A 16,429-nucleotide genomic window follows, 5' to 3' on the forward strand; every position below is an offset into this window, starting at 1 on the left:
GCTTTTTAACAAGCACAGTAAGTTATCTTATAATCGATAGATTATAACTGTTAAGCTCTTATGACTAATTAAAAAAGACCTATTTAGTAACCGTTATGTGATTACGAGTTTATAACTAATATGTTTACTAGCTTTAAGCTTATCATTATTTATTTTTCTAATTTTTACAACTGTTGTCTTAATTGGAAGAAAAAGAAAGTAAACAAATGTTTTTAATTTAATTTCATATTTATAATAAGTTAGTTGATAGCTAATAGTAAATGATTTAATAAGTTAATCGAACCATTAATTTTATCGGTTGTTTTACCAAATAGTGTTATGATGCCTCCACCACTCTTTTTGTGCTTTATTAGACCAGTGTGGGATCTATTACATCTTAAACTAAAATTTGAATATTATAGTGATAATAAATTGGAAAGAGATATATAGTTTTATGAAAATTTACAAAAAAATCGGATTGTTGTCAATCTTAAATTATTGTGTGATATGTTTTACTGGCAAAAGGGGATTGCGGCCAATCTTAAATAAAATCTTAGAAATACAGATTTTGCAAAACCTGGACACTTTCATCGTTAAAGAATTAAGTTGTTTATCAAGTTTATAAGCATATACTATAGAGAAACAAGTATAAAAACAATAATGTTGTCAGTGAAAATATCTTACCCTCCAAGTTGTTGCCCATAAGATATAGTTGTTGAAGTTTGGTCATGTTTCGGATGCCACCTGGCATGGGTCCTTTGTTGAAACTATTGAATGATAGATCTAATCCCTCCATCTCTTCACATTGATGCCAGATAGTCGGCATCTCACCGGAAATATCATTATGATAAATATAAAATATTCTAAGATTTGGAAGCCCATGACAAATATTTGATGGAAGATTGCCTGACAAATTATTGTAGCTAAGATAAAAATCTTGCAACAATGAGTTGTTGAATTTGAAAATCGATGATATGTCACCTGAAAAACGAAAGACGAATACTTAATTAGCATAGCTCAAACACCCAGTCAAAATAAATAGTTAAATACCACCGTCATCACTAAAAACAAAATTGTCTTATTTTATAAGTTGTTTTACAATATTAATATGAATCGTTAAATATATTTTATTTTCCTATCATATTATTTACCATTCATTACTCTTTTTTTCTATTTTTTTAAATTTATCTTTCTCAAATTATAATGAAGTGTAATTTTGTATAATAACTTATAATCTCTTTATTTCATACATCATTAATAATATTTATAATTTTGTATGAAATTATCAAGTGACTTGAAATTTATAATGGGTATTGTAAATGACGGTACGAACATGATGTTTTAGTTTAAACTTACATCTTTTACATCGAAGTATATGATTGTACCGTCCAAGTTATTTCTTTTTATTTTTTATTTTTTTATTTACAAGTGTCCAAGTTAGTTATTCTTGAGTTCTTTATTTTTTATGATTAAAATTTTGATTAGGAAAGAGACATATCCCATGTTGATCTAGGAATGGTTCATGAGAAACAATAATCTCAGTTGATGTAATGTCTAAGAGTGCAGCCATGTGAGTTGCCAATTGATCTTGGAATGGTTCTTCAAATTGATTGTTGCATAAAGTGAAATTTTCAAGTTAAGGAAGCTGATTCATAAAATCAGTTGGTAGACTTCCATTTATGTTGTGTTCTTGAGTTTTCTTTATGCTGCCTAGTGTTCTTGTCCTGCTGCTCTGTCTGTTGTTCATCGGGTTGTTGTCGTTTTGGTGTTCTCTGGCTCTGGCTTTGTATTATTTTTTTTATTTTTCTTTTAAAAACACCGTAAGTTACAAAAGTTTTGAATTTAGTCCATGTTGTCAATTGTTGTTAAAAAAATTTGATTTTACAAACAAATGATGATGTGGCAAAAATTTGGCTAAATCATAAAACCGAGGATCAAACCAAAAAAAAATCATAAATCGAAACGACAAAAAAAAAAAAAAAAAACTCAACACTTGTCTTAATTGAAACGACAAAAAAAAAAAAAAAACTCAACCGAGGATCAATTTTTTCTAATTTTTACAACTGTTGTCTTAATTGAAAAAAAAAAGTAGACAAACGTTTTTCATTTAATTTTATATTTATAATAAGTTAGTTTATAACTGATAGTAGATGACTTATAAGTTAATTGAACCACTAATTTTATCGGTTGTTTTACTAAATAGTGCTATGATGCCTCAACTGCTCTTTTTGTTCTTTATATAAGACCAGTGTGTGGTATCTATTACATCTTAAACTAAAATTTCAATATTATAGTGATGATAAATTGGAAAGAGATATGTAGTTTTATGAAAATTTACTAAATAATCGGATTGCTGCCAATCTTAATTTATTGTGTGATATGTTTTAGAGGCAAAAGGGGACTACGGCCAATCTTAAATTAAATCTCAGAAATACGGATTTCGCAAAACCTGGACACTTTCATCATTAAACATATACTACTATAGAGAAACCAGTATAATAAACAGACAATGTTGCCAATGAAAAAATCTTACCTGAAAGCTGGTTATCCGTAAGGGCCAATGATTTTAGCCGTGTAAGATCACCCAATATCCCTTTTGGAATTTCACCTTTAATTCAACAATGAAAAAAGGGAAAGACAAATACTTAATCAGGATAGTTCAAACACCCAATCAAAATAAATAGTTAAATTATAAATAAAATAGATATATTTATTAACTAGTCTATGGTCACGGATTGGGATTATCTTTTTTCCAAACAACCGGTGAAAGAATTGAGGATCCTATAAGGCAAATACTTTTAATTTTGTATTTTTTCTAGGAAATTCTTTTACGATTTAAGAAGAGTTATGAGGCTTTTTAACAAGCACAGTAAGTTATATTATAATCGATAGATTATAACTGTTAAGCTCTTATGACTAATTAAAAAAGACCTATTTAGTAACCGTTATGTGATTACGAGTTTATAACTAATATGTTTAGTAGCTTTAAGCTTATCAGTATTTATTTTTCTAATTTTTACAACTGTTGTCTTAATTGGAAGAAAAAGAAAGTAAACAAATGTTTTTAATTTAATTTCATATTTATAATAAGTTAGTTGATAGCTAATAGTAAATGATCCCTTCAAAAAAAAAAAACTAATAGTAAATGATTTAATAAGTTAATCGAACCATTAATTTTATCGGTTGTTTTACCAAATAGTGTTATGATGCCTCAACCGCTCTTTTTGTGCTTTATTAGACCAGTGTGGGATCTATTACATCTTAAACTAAAATTTGAATATTATAGTGATAATAAATTGGAAAGAGATATATAGTTTTATGAAAATTTACAAAAAAATCGGATTGTTGTCAATCTTAAATTATTGTGTGATATGTTTTAGTGGCAAAAGGGGATTGCGGCCAATCTTAAATAAAATCTTAGAAATACAGATTTTGCAAAACCTGGACACTTTCATCATTAAAGAATTAAGTTGTTTATCAAGGGGATTGAGTCATTGAAGCTTAATAACTCTACATACAAGGAGAATTGATTACATTTTTCGAGGTTAGTCATGATTTAATTAATTTAAATTCTTTTATTGAATTTGATTACACATGTTCCCTTATTATTTAGGGGATGGACATATCATAAGGCAAATACTTTTAATTTTGTATTTTTACTAAGAAATTCTTTTACGAGTTAAGAAGAGTTATGAGACTTTTTAGCAAGCAATAAGTTATCTTATAATCGATAGATTATAACTTATAAGCTCATATATGACTAATTAAAAAAGATCCATTTGGTAACCGTTATTTGATTACGAGTTCATAACTAAAATGTTTACTAGCTTTAAGCTTATCATTTTTTTCTAACATTTACAACTGTAGTCTTAATTGAAAAAAAAATGTTTTTCATTTAATTTCATATTCATAATAAGTTAATTGATAGCTAATAATAGATGACTTATAAGTTAATCGAACCACTAGTGTTATGATGCCTCAATCGCTCTTTTTGTGACTTGTGGGATCTATTACATCTTAAACTAAAATTTGAATATTATAGTGATAATAAATTGGAAAGGGATATATAGTTTTATGGAAATTTACAAAAAAATCGGATTGCGGCCAATCTTAAATTATTGTGTGATATGTTTTAGAGGCAAAAGGGGATTGCGGCCAATCTCAAATAGAATCTTAAGCTGGTTATCACCTTTAATTCAACAATGAAAAAAAAAAGGAAAGACAAATACTTAATCAGGATAGTTCAAACACCCAATCAAAATATGTGTATATCCTTTAAATTGAAAGGGGATATAATCAATTTGGAAAAGCTTTGTAGCACTTATATGAAAAATAAATGTTTTATATTTTTTGTTGTAAACCATGGGTTTAATCATATAGGAATAATTCAAGATGGTTTGCCATGTTATGGAAGACTAGCTCCTTTTGCTATAACAACTTTAGTATCCGCATTTGTAAAAATTACTCGTACCCGTACCGTCGTGGACAACAACTTTAGTACCCTTTCCCATACCCTATGGGTACTTAAGTGCCCATACACGCTCCCATTACCTGCACTTTAACTATGAAAAGAAAATAAAAACATCACAGTTGAAATAAAACTATGGTTTAAATCTTTTAAAATTAAATATGAATCGTAGTATTTAGTCAAATTAAAAACATCCAAAATATCTTTAAAAAACTGTACACCGGCAGGATGGAGTTGTTATTGTATTAAACAGTTTTTTGGTTTAGGTTTTAGTTTCGGTTTAAATAGCAAAATAAATTATTTAATTATACACTAAAAATAAATAAATTACTTATGATATTAAATAAATATGTATATGCGGGGTTGCGGGGCTGGACAGTATAATACCCTTACCTGTGCCCATCTTCAATTAAATTCGTGTGTATTATCCGGACCCGTCCCCAGACCCATGATAGCGGAGTTTTACCCTACCCATTGTGGGTATTTTTTATGCGGGTATCCAATATTGAAATTATAAAATCATAAATAGTGTGAATACAAGAAATATAGAAAATATGACACATAATATCAGAGCTAGCATTACCTGAAAAGTAGTTAAGATGTAAACCAAGATATTCAAGTGAAGACATGTTTGAAATTGTTTGAGGTATGGGTCCAAACAACATGTTTCGACTAATATCAAAACTTTTTAACTGGCGAAGATTACCAATCGATTGGGGAAGAAAACCGCTAAAATTGTTAGCGCCAAGATGCACAATTTGAAGTTGTGATAAGTCCCCCAACGCTTCAGGAATTCCACCAACAAACTCATTAAAGGTGATAGAAATAACCTTCAATCGATGCAACCGATATATCTCTTTAGGAAACTGACCACTGAAGCTATTGCGGGAGAGATTAAGTATAACAAGGAACGACAAATTCCCCAGGTTTGGGGAAACAGTACCTCTAAGACTCATGTTTCGGAGAATCAAACTATGGACTCTGTTGTGTCGCTCATCGCAAGTGACACCAACCCAAGTGCATACAGAAGAGGATGTTGACCAATTATTAGACAACATATCATAGGGGTCTGAAGTAATTAGTGATTTGAATGCTAAAAGGGCAGATTGGTCAGTTGTGATGTTTTTTGTATTGGTAGCTAAGCAAGCCACAAAACAATGCAATGATATCAAAAAAAGTAAGAGACGAGATAATACATTCACCATTTTTCCTTAGTGTGTGTATGAGAGACAAGGCAAGGGGCTGATGGGATGATACATATATAGTGGTTTAAAAATGAGTTTCCTACGCTATTATTAATAATATTAACGTTTATTTCACTCTCTACTTTTCGTCATTTTGTGTAAATGTGATAGATTCTCATACCGAGAGTGTTGGTAGGGGCAGTGCTTCAAATCAACCAAGTCTAGATAGATAGATAGATATTGGAATGATTTTTTTCCCAAGTTGCAATTTAAAAGTCAGTCAAGAAAAGAAGGACAAGAGTATAGCGTACATAATTGCATGGAAAATTCTAATATGTCCAAGAATAATTCATTACTATCCGACGATGACTATTAAGCATTGATTTTCTACCTCTTAATTCTCATCTTCGCGCATTCTTGTGGAAAAAAATAATAATGGTATTTTTATTTGAGTTTAATTAGTATATTATGTCAATGTCAAAAAAAAAAAAAATTAGCATATTATGTCAATGCATAATATTGTGCATATGCATTAAATAATGTATTGTCACGTCAATTAATAAATATGATAACTCATGCGTTTTTATATTAATTAATTGATGTGGGAACACATTATTGAATGTATTTGTAAAATAATTGTATCCTTAGGACACATGTTATATTAATAACTTATGCTATTATGACACATGTTAAGAAATCCTAAAAAAGTACGGCAGCTACATGCCTACTATGGAAGGCATCTATCGTTTTGGGATCAAGCACAAAGTTGATGTGATGAGACTACATATCACTATGTTGTTCTGCCGTGAAACGTTGTAACAACAAAAAGATCGCTTCTGTTGTCAAACTAGTGTCAGTGACAGTCTGTTGAATGTCGTTCCAAATGTCAGCCTCAATCCAAACTTGGATTGCAAATGGCGAAGTAAAAGACACGTGAGCCAAATCTTAATCAGAAGAAACACAACTAACACACTTTGTAGGGCATTGGACACCTTTATCCTCTAAACGAACTTTTGTAGGCAAACAACCTCAGCACATTCACGAGACGAAGTTTTTATTCTCTGAAGCTCGAATACTACAAAACGGAGACGTACCCGTATCGGGATACCAATACTCCACGGATACTCGCGGATACGTACCCATGAAGTATCAGAATTAATTATTTTAATTTTTAAAAAATATATTAATGGATACTTATATGATAATCCACAGATACACAAGGATACTTATAAGATACTTCGCATATATGTATCCTAGAAAAAGATGAAGGGTAAAAAAGTGAGACAATGTTGTAAAAATTCATGACAGATATATATGATTCAATTTTAGATATGCATTAGTAGAATTGTTTCACGATGAACCACTTAAAATTATACTTCTTGTGAATGAAGGTAATGAGAGAGGGGTGATTCAGTTAATCAACATTAAATAAAATATGTGTTGAGTTCTTTTAATTATTCTTCTCTCGATAACAAAACATATGAAAATATAATATGGTTTATAAGAAAACCTTTACATTTTTTCATTTAATCACATGTATTGTTTTAAAAAAAATTGTGTCTTTTATAATAAAATAATAATGACGAGTAATCGAAGTTTATTTTCAAGTATTTTACATAGAAATAGGTTTTAGTATAAAAAATTTGTTAACGTATTTCGGTCGTATCGTATCTTAAATTTAAAAAGATTCGTGTATCTGCGTATCCGCACCTGTATTTGTATCCGGCTTCATAGTTTTTTATTTTCAGAAAAACCTTTAACCGCCAAATCCAGCCTAGAAACCTAGTTTTCGGAAATGCGATGTATCCACCGAACCTTCCATACAAAGCCCATATACACTTTTTATTTTATCAATTTGTCATCTGACACCTAATCAAACATATCGCAAAGAGAAATGATATTTGTACAACCATTTTTGTACAACCTTCTATCTCATACTCACATTATCTTCTTATTCTCTCTCTTCCTTTTTCTCTCTCTATTGTTTTTGACCAATAAGAAGAGAACACAACAAGGTTGTCCCAAAAGTTGTACCAAAAGAGTTGTTCAAATATCACTACTCTATCGCAAAATATTAGTATATCAATCTAACAAAAATTAATCTGCCATAATCAAACATATCGCAAAATACTAGTATATCAATCTAACAAAAATTAATCTGCCATCTTTTTTTTACTTGTTTAATCTTCTATTATTGCATATTGTATTAAAAAAAAAAACATTTTAAGGGGATTTGAACCCACTTCCTCTTGCTCCTTTAAAATATTTTATACCATTTGTCCAGCTATTAATTATTGATAACACTTGAAACCAGTTAATATATATTCCATAAAATATTGGCACCCCCGACAAATTAACTCAAAATCCGCCACTCGAGACTAAAGATCTAACCAAAATTACACATTCAGAAACCAATTTAACATACAAAAATCAAAATTAAACAGCACTGAAATTCCTTCGGTATAATTTCCATTATTAAGGACTCATACCATAGTTTAACTTTAACAATTAATTTGGCTACAAATACACACATATTTTAGCATCTTGGATATATTTTTTTTACATTCTCAATCAATCATAACCGTCATATCATAACAAATGTTTGACTTAAATCATAACTACTGAATTCTTATGTGAAATTCACAAGCGTACGGTTCTATCAAAGTAGTAAAATATCGTTCAACAAGGAGTTGTTGTAATTACCGATTTCCTTTCTAAATATCATCAGCTGAAAGGTTTAAAGTTTAGAAGTTTAGCAGATTGATTGATATAAAATTCAGATAATAAAAAGCGTCTCGGGATTATTGGTTAGTCGTAACGACAATTCATTCACAACCCAAACCTATATTTTAATCTTAGGTTAAATCCGTTTCTAAAGACAAGTTTCTCTAATGTATTTTATGTTTCCTTTCGGCATCCACAAGTGTATTTCAATGGCAATCAAACCTATTCTCATGGTTGATTGCTATCGAAATCCATTAAGAACGAAACTTTAAGGTCTCAAGGTTTACAAAATTATTCTCATGTTGTGCAAAACTTGTCTAATCTCACTTGTTCTAATACCAACCTTCATCTTTCGATCCTTCGATTAGTATTTGAAATATGAATTAATAATGGTGAGATTAGATTAGAAAATAGATTCATATAAGATTAGGGTTCTAGGCTTGGTTTGATAGGAATTAAGTCATTAGACTCATCCAACAATCCCAAGACATAGAGATCTAATCAGTCATGTTCATCATAGACAAATAGATTAAAGTAATGGAGTAGAAAGACATGAAAGTAAACGGCTGAAAGTAAAGTTGCAGAATTGTAAAGAGCAAGAATTGTAAAGAACAAGAAATTAGGGTTGCAGAAAAAATAAAGACTTTGATTCAATGGAAACAATTGTCACTAAATATTCCAAGATGAACATGACTGAGTAGATCTCTATGTCTTAAAAACAGCCCAAATTGGAACATAATTTTGCACAAAATCAGCTTAGGCCCACGCGCACGGTCGTGCTTGCAAGGCACACGACCGTGCTTGGTTCAATGCACAACAGCAGAATCTGGAAGTTAGGACCGCGCACGGTCGTGCGTTTCACACGCACGGTCCGTGCGTAGCTCTCAACATTGTGAATTTAACTGGGCACGGTCTCACTGGAAGGGGCGCACGGTCAGTGCAATGGCACGCACGACCCTACGCGATAGATAGGTCAGAATTTCCCTTCTTTCTCTTCTCAAACAGGCTTCAATCTTGCATCTTTCATGCTTCATGCCTCAATCATGCTTTTAGATCCCTTCTTTTGCTTTAAGACTTGGTCCTTCATCACTTGTGATCCTGAGAATAAAACAAACAAAATTGCAGTAAAATAGTTCTAAAAAGGAACTTAAACAAACAAAATTCTATAATAATAAATACTCAAAAACCACTTAAATTATGACTTATCAAATTCACACATATAATTGGTTGTGATTTGCTGACGAATCGTTGAATTAAACAACCAAATGAAAACTTGAAGAGAAAGTCATACATACTTATCTAGAAAACCGATCAGATTTGAAGGAAAGAGCAGAAGGAGTAGAAGATCCAAAATCAAGAGAATCAGAATGAGGAATTGGAGGAGGAGGAGGAGGATTTCCAACATGAATCTCAAGAACATCAACATCCCAAAGAATCCAATCCTGAGTAGCACTTCTATGATGAATCTCAAGCGAACTGAATTTCTCCAAGGCAGTAACCCACCATTACCTCTAAGAAAATTCCCATATCTTGTTTTCAGCTTAACCTGTGCACCTTCCCATTCCACAGATGAATCGAGTCTCCTTGGCAGTGTTTGAATTACTTTTTGACCCATGACGCCTAGAAGTAAAGGCTGGTTTGATGCTGTTAAGTATTTGTTGTAACAGCTTTTGAGACGGATGATGTTGTCGTATTCTGGGATGTGTTCTACAGTCCATTTAGCGTTTTTTGATGATCCATTAATATTTCAAATGAATCCTATATTAATATTCTAAAATCAGAGATAGTGGGAAACAAATATAACACATTATATCAAAAAGTACGAGTACCTGAAAAGTAGTTAGAAGATAAATGGAGAACTTCAATGGAAGACATGTTAGAAATTGTTTGAGGTATGGGTCCAGACAACTTGTTCTGTATGGTATCCAATTCTATCAACCCATGAAGGTTACCGATAGATTGGGGAATAAAACCATTAAAATTGTTAGCGCCGAGATACAAATATTGAAGTTGTGATAAGTTCCTTTATGCTGGAGGAATCCCCCCTTCAAACTCGTTGTAGCTGATATGAAGAACCTTTAATCGGCGCAACGAACATAACTCTTTAGGAAACTGACCACCGAATCTATTGTTTTTTAGGTCAAGTATAACAAGGAAGGACAGATTCCCCAAGTTTGGGGAAACGGTACCTCCTTGACTCATGTTTCGGAGAATCAAACTGTGAACTCTACCGTGCCGCTCATCACAAGTTACACCAATCCAATTGCATACGGAAGATGAGGTTGACCAATTATTAGCCAACACATCATAAGGGTCTGAAGTAATTAGAGATTTGAATGCTAGAAGAGCATATTGATCAGTGGTGATGTTTTTTGTATTTGCAGCTAAGCAAACAATAACACAACAATGCACTGAGAGCGAAAAAAGAAAGAGATGAGATGATAGATTAACCATTTTCCCGTAATGTGTGTGAATTATAGATGACGGGAATGATAAATACATATATAGTGATTTAAAAATGAGTTTCCTACGCTATGATTATTATTAACGTGTATTTCACTCCCCACTAGTGTCGTTCAAGTCAACCAGGTCGACAAAGATAGATATTGAAATGATTATTGTCTTTGACGAAAATACGATACGACCAGGAAGCAACTATAGATGAAGAGATTTCCACTTATTCTTAAAATAATAATGTTAAAGACGAAGGGCAAATGCAAAGAATCCCTTAAAGTTAAGTTTCTATTTTAAAGTCAATCAACGAAAAAAGGACAAGAGTATAGCATACGATAATATGTTTTATTATTATTTTTACTGAATCAAGAGTGAGGAAGACATCAAAGAACCGTTGGACATCCCGACTAAATCGGCACCTTCTTGTATAAATATATTGTCTATACAATTAAACTAAGCTCACAAGAACTACAATAATATGTTTTTAATACCTATAAAATCATCAATTTTTTCTTTTAGTTCTTACGAAATTTTGACTAAATTATATATTTCTTCCCCTAAAGTTTTTTTTTTCTTTCCATTTTAATCTTTTAACTTATAAACAATAGACACTAAGATCTCTTAAAAAAATTGTCAAAAAAAAAACAAATCTCTTAAAAAATTGTTTTATATTGATCTTCTAAATTATAAACAGTATACACTTTTGTTAATAATTACTACTTCCGTCTCTAATTATAAATATCGTAAGGAATCTAAATTTCATGCATTTTGTACCTTAAAAGACCAAAGTGTGTAAAGTATAAAATTAAATAAACAAAATGAAACCAATAAATCTTAAAGGATTTTAAAGTGTCAAATATTTGTAATTTAAAAATATTAAAACAAAAAACTAATGGAACCAAATGAAACATTTTTTTTTTTACTAAATCAAGAGTCAGGAACACATCAAGGAGCTGTTGGACATCTCGACTAGGTCGGCACCTTCAAGGGACTCCAATCCTCTGCCGCTCACTCATAGAATATATATATATATATATATATATATATATATATATATATAGAGAGAGAGAGAGAGAGAGAGAGAGAGAGAGAAGGGAAAAATTTTGTACAAAAGGGGGGGGGGGGGGGGTGGGTCAAACCAAAAAAGAAGAAAAATTACGGAAAACGAAAATTAGGTAACCCATAACGGTCCTTATAGAAATCATCCCTAACAAAGATGGGAAAAGACTCCCACCAACCCGTATCTAAAATAGTGTGACCGTGAGTAGCAAGCTTTTTTGCGCAACCATTGCCCTTGTGGAAAATGTCTGAAGAGAAAACCTCCATACTATGAGACATTGAAACGCATGTAGTTCCGAACTAACCAAAAGGTATGGAACATGTGAATAATGCCGAAAATAAGTAAGTCACGAACTTGTGAGCTGCCGCGTGTGGGGATACAAGAAAGAGTGGAGACAACCGTAGATGTATCAATAGAGCGATGGAGCAGCTCTCCAAGCCAAGTCCAAAGTTGTGAAGCAATAGGGCAACAAAGGAAGAGGTGTGCCGATGTTTCAAAATTCTGCAAACACAAAACACAAATTGACACCACCGTATAACCACGCCTCTGAAGGTTCTCATATGTAGGCATTTTATCGTGCATAAGACGCCAAAAGATAAAGGAGTGTGAAGGGGGGATGCTTACTCACCAAATAAGGGCCACCGAAGAGAGGACACCCACTGAGGGGCGAAGGAAAGCGTAAGCATGCTTAGAAGAAAGATCACCGTCGGAGGAATGTAACCAAATCAAATGATCTTGCAACGGGCTGATTGGAATAATAGTCTTAATAATGCGGTGAGTCACCAAAGGTAAAAATAGCTGCACCTGCGGGAGATCCCACTGCCCATTTGTGATGATAGATGAAACTTTCTCGGGAAGAGAGGGAGCTAACGAAGCTACGAGGTCAAGTAACGACAACAAGGAATCACCCAACCAATTGTTGGTCCACATATTAATTTGTTCATTGCTGCCCACAATCCACATCGAATTGCTAAGAACAGTTTCCATATGGTTGCGGATGCTCGGCCAAACGAAGATTTAAAGTGACGGTGGAGAGGTCTCCTAGCCGCAAAAAACCGCTTCCGAAACAAAATCACGGGTTGAGAGGTCAAGACCACCCTCCTCCCAAGGCATACATGTTTCCATGCTGCCGTACACACTTTCTTTGTATGAATATCGTCGCTCCAAATAAAATTCTTTATCCAAGTGTCTAACATCTTTAGCAACTTCATCGGCCATTGGCAAACATGAAACAAATAAACCAACTTTCCATGGATAATAGATTTTATTAGATGAACCTGGCCCATGATTGATAATAAAGAGCCCTTCCAAGTAGCCATTTTCACCGTAATTTTATCTACGATAGCCTGGAAATGAAATATTTTGGCTTCCCTCTAAAAATAGGGCATCCCAGCTCCCAAGTAAGTAAAAGTAATGACACCTTCGGTAAAACCAAGCATGTTCGAAATCATAGTAGTGCGACTATTTGTTATAGCTCCGGTGTAAAACTTGCTCTTAAGAGGACTAATAACTTGTCCCGAAGCTTGTGAATAATAGTGAAAAATTTGCAGCAAGCACATATTTTCCTTGGAGGCAACACAAAAAATAATAATGTCATCGGCGTAAAGAATATGAGTCGGAAAAGAAACTCCCTGGTAATAAGACATAGGAAAGAGTCTTCCTGAGTTCGCAGCAAGAGATATAGCACGGCTTAACACTTCCTCGTTTTGAGAGTTGGCAGCAAATGAAACCTAATATTAACATAAAAGACCCCATCAATTGCGTGAATATAGTTATGTTAGGCCACCGAAGGACCAAAGATTTCAAAAAATATATTTAGCCCTTTTATTTATTTTAGTTATCCTTTATTTTAATTTAAAAAGAACAATACTCCCTCCGTCCTTAGTTATAGGAATACTTTAAAAAAACGCACGTATTAAGAAAAGTGGTTAGAGTAATAAATTATCTCAAATGTATTAAGAAAAGTGGTTTTCACTTTTATGTTGTATTTTAAAATACTTTAAAAAATATTCAGTGTAGGGGTAAACTTGTTATTTAAAAAATATTTAGTGGAGTAATATTTTTTAATTTAAAAAGAACAATACTCCCTCCGTCCTTAGTTATAGGAATACTTTAAAAAAAACGCACGTATTAAGAAAAGTGGTTGGAGTAATAATTATCTCAAATGTGTTATTTTGACAAGTTTACCCCTACACTAAATATTTTTTAAAGTAGTTTAAAATACAACATAAAAGTGAAAACCTAAAGGCGTATTCAGTCCGATCTTTTGATGAGCATATGTCATTTCTTATGGCTGGCCTTAAGGCAAGATACATGTAAATTTTCTGTGTCAAAGATCGAGACTACATACGGACCTCTCCCTCGGCTAGACAACTTTTTCGCTTGAATGAATTTCCCTATCTGTGCACCTCGAGAAACCAATTAGTTCAAATCATAGCAGGTTTGTCCAACCAATTAGTTCAAAGCTCCGTTGCTGAGATGGTTAAGCTGATGCTTGAAGTTTTCTGCAAAAAGTTAATCAAAATCATGTTAGTTTTTAATTCAAGTTAGTCGAGATAAGCTCAAGTTAGTTAAGATAGAAATTGGTTGAAAAAGTTTGTTATGTTTGTTAGCTACTTTTAAGCAAGTTTGTTAGTTTTGAATAATTACTTTTTTAGCAAGTAATGTACATAGCTTGTATATACCTATGATGTAAACCCAATTTCATTGTTAATGTGAGTAACAAGTTTTCAATCAATAAGAACTTTCCCTTCTTTTCTCTCAATTCTGTATGTTCGAAAACAGATAACTTGCACCGCAAGTTATCACTGCCGCGCTAACAGTTCAATGGTTAGTTATGTTGTTGAAAGATGAGATTTGGATATAGAATTTTATATGTACAGGTTGTTATATTTAGGGATGGAAAGTATATGACGCTGAAGGAGGTGTTTGAGAGTTTGGATTTGACCGGGTATGCATTGTCCTCTGATAATTTAATCTAGGTTTTTGAAAAATGTGGTCAGAATATATTTATGGGCTTGCATGTTTCTAATTAGTAATGATTATGATGCAGATATGATCTGAATGTGGATTTGTTGGACGTCCATGCAGATAAGAGCACATTTCATAGATTTGACAAATTCAACCTAAAGTATAATCCTTGAGGACAGAGTAGACTCAGAGAGATATTTTTAAAGCAGGATAATCTTATCCATGGTTAGTTTGGAAATGAGAATGATTCCTATTATTTAAGTGTAAAGTTTAGGAACTCCTAATGATTATTAAAAGTGTTAGTTGATGTTTTTCGACTCCGTAAAGCTACCCGTATAGGTTTCTGGCTGAAGTAACAAAGCAAGTTTTGTTAGATCTTGAAGCAAGTAAATATCAGGTAAATTTTTCAGTGATCTAAGTTGCTTATTTCACATGTGATATTTGACATCTCAAACCACTTTTGTTATAAAATAAAATTTTCAGATGGAAGAACAGAATCTCTGTTTATGGAAGAAAACAGAGCAAATGGGATCAGCTTGCAAGTTGGTTTGTGAACAATGCTCTTTATAAAAAGAATGCCGTATTTTGGTTTGGCTGCTATTGTTGCAGCATTATTCTATCTCTTTCTATCATGCCTGGTATTGTGGGCTCGATAATATAGATTCTTTTCACTTTTGGCTGTGTCAAAATGTCTGATCTGTCTATCTTATCTTAAGTGGTTTGATATTTTCACTGAGATTTGTTTAGACTTCTTATGAGTTTATGTTAAATGTCGTTTCAGTTATAACACACCATTTTCCTATTAAAGTTTGACTTAATTGCACTTTTCCCCCCTATAGTTTGCCAATTGTGCGATTTTGCACCCCATAGTTTTAATGTGTGCCACGTGTGTAATTTCATTTTAAAAAAAATTAAAAAAATTGTATTTTTCAGATTTTGAGAGAAGGAGACACGTGATATTTCTTCTTAAAATCTGAAAAATCACGTGCCCCTTTCTCTCAAAATCTAAAAAATACCATTTTTAAAAATGGATTTACACACGTAGCACACATTAATTGATAAAAAAACTAACACTAAATGTCATGGGGACCATAAAATCAAAAAGGGGGAAACTATAGAGGGCAAAATCGCTCGTTTAAAACTATGGGGTGCAAAATCGCACAATTGACAAACTATAGGGGAAAAAGTGCAATTAAACCTTAAAGTTTTAAAGGACTCCACTACTTAAATGGGTCTTTGTAGAATTTTTTAGCCTTAGGATCAGCATAAAAATGACGGAGAAATAGAAGCATATGTAAATCATCGTATGCAAGCAGGATGGTTGAAATGGAGAAGAGTCTCGGGTGTTTTGTGCGATAAGAAAGTACCACTTAAGTTGAAAGGAAAGTTCTATCACACAACAGTCAGACCGGCGAGGATGTTGCGCTGGATTAGTGGTAAGACTAGATGAGATAGGAATAGGAACGATACCATTAGAGAGTGGGGGTAGCAACTATAAGAGAAACCATTCGAAAGGATTTAGAGATCAATGAGTTGGATTCAAATATGGTAATTTGATCTATGTAACTAACCCCACTTAGTGGGATATGG

The 16,429-nt window shown here is 32.6% G+C and overlaps 2 protein-coding genes across 2 annotated transcripts; both read right to left on the reverse strand.

Moving 5' to 3' along the window:
* Nucleotides 1-2,444: 2,444 nt before the first annotated feature.
* LOC25502829 (LRR receptor-like serine/threonine-protein kinase EFR) lies at nucleotides 2,445-5,691 on the reverse strand. Its single transcript, XM_024773544.2, has 2 exons — nucleotides 5,031-5,691; nucleotides 2,445-2,587 (listed from the first exon to the last, which is right to left on the reverse strand). The coding sequence occupies exons 1-2, from the start codon at nucleotides 5,650-5,652 to the stop codon at nucleotides 2,445-2,447; spliced, it is 765 nt and encodes a 254-aa protein (XP_024629312.2). The 5' UTR covers nucleotides 5,653-5,691.
* Nucleotides 5,692-8,980: 3,289 nt separating this feature from the next.
* On the reverse strand, nucleotides 8,981-10,817 carry LOC25502830 (uncharacterized). The gene is made up of 3 exons (XM_039828497.1): nucleotides 10,185-10,817; nucleotides 9,651-10,062; nucleotides 8,981-9,453 (listed from the first exon to the last, which is right to left on the reverse strand). Exons 1-3 carry the CDS (start codon nucleotides 10,228-10,230, stop codon nucleotides 9,405-9,407), a joined length of 507 nt encoding a protein of 168 aa, XP_039684431.1. The 5' UTR covers nucleotides 10,231-10,817; the 3' UTR covers nucleotides 8,981-9,404.
* Nucleotides 10,818-16,429: the final 5,612 nt, after the last annotated feature.

Source organism: Medicago truncatula, chromosome 8 (assembly GCF_003473485.1).
Source record: "Medicago truncatula cultivar Jemalong A17 chromosome 8, MtrunA17r5.0-ANR, whole genome shotgun sequence".
Classification (NCBI taxonomy): domain Eukaryota; kingdom Viridiplantae; phylum Streptophyta; class Magnoliopsida; order Fabales; family Fabaceae; genus Medicago; species Medicago truncatula.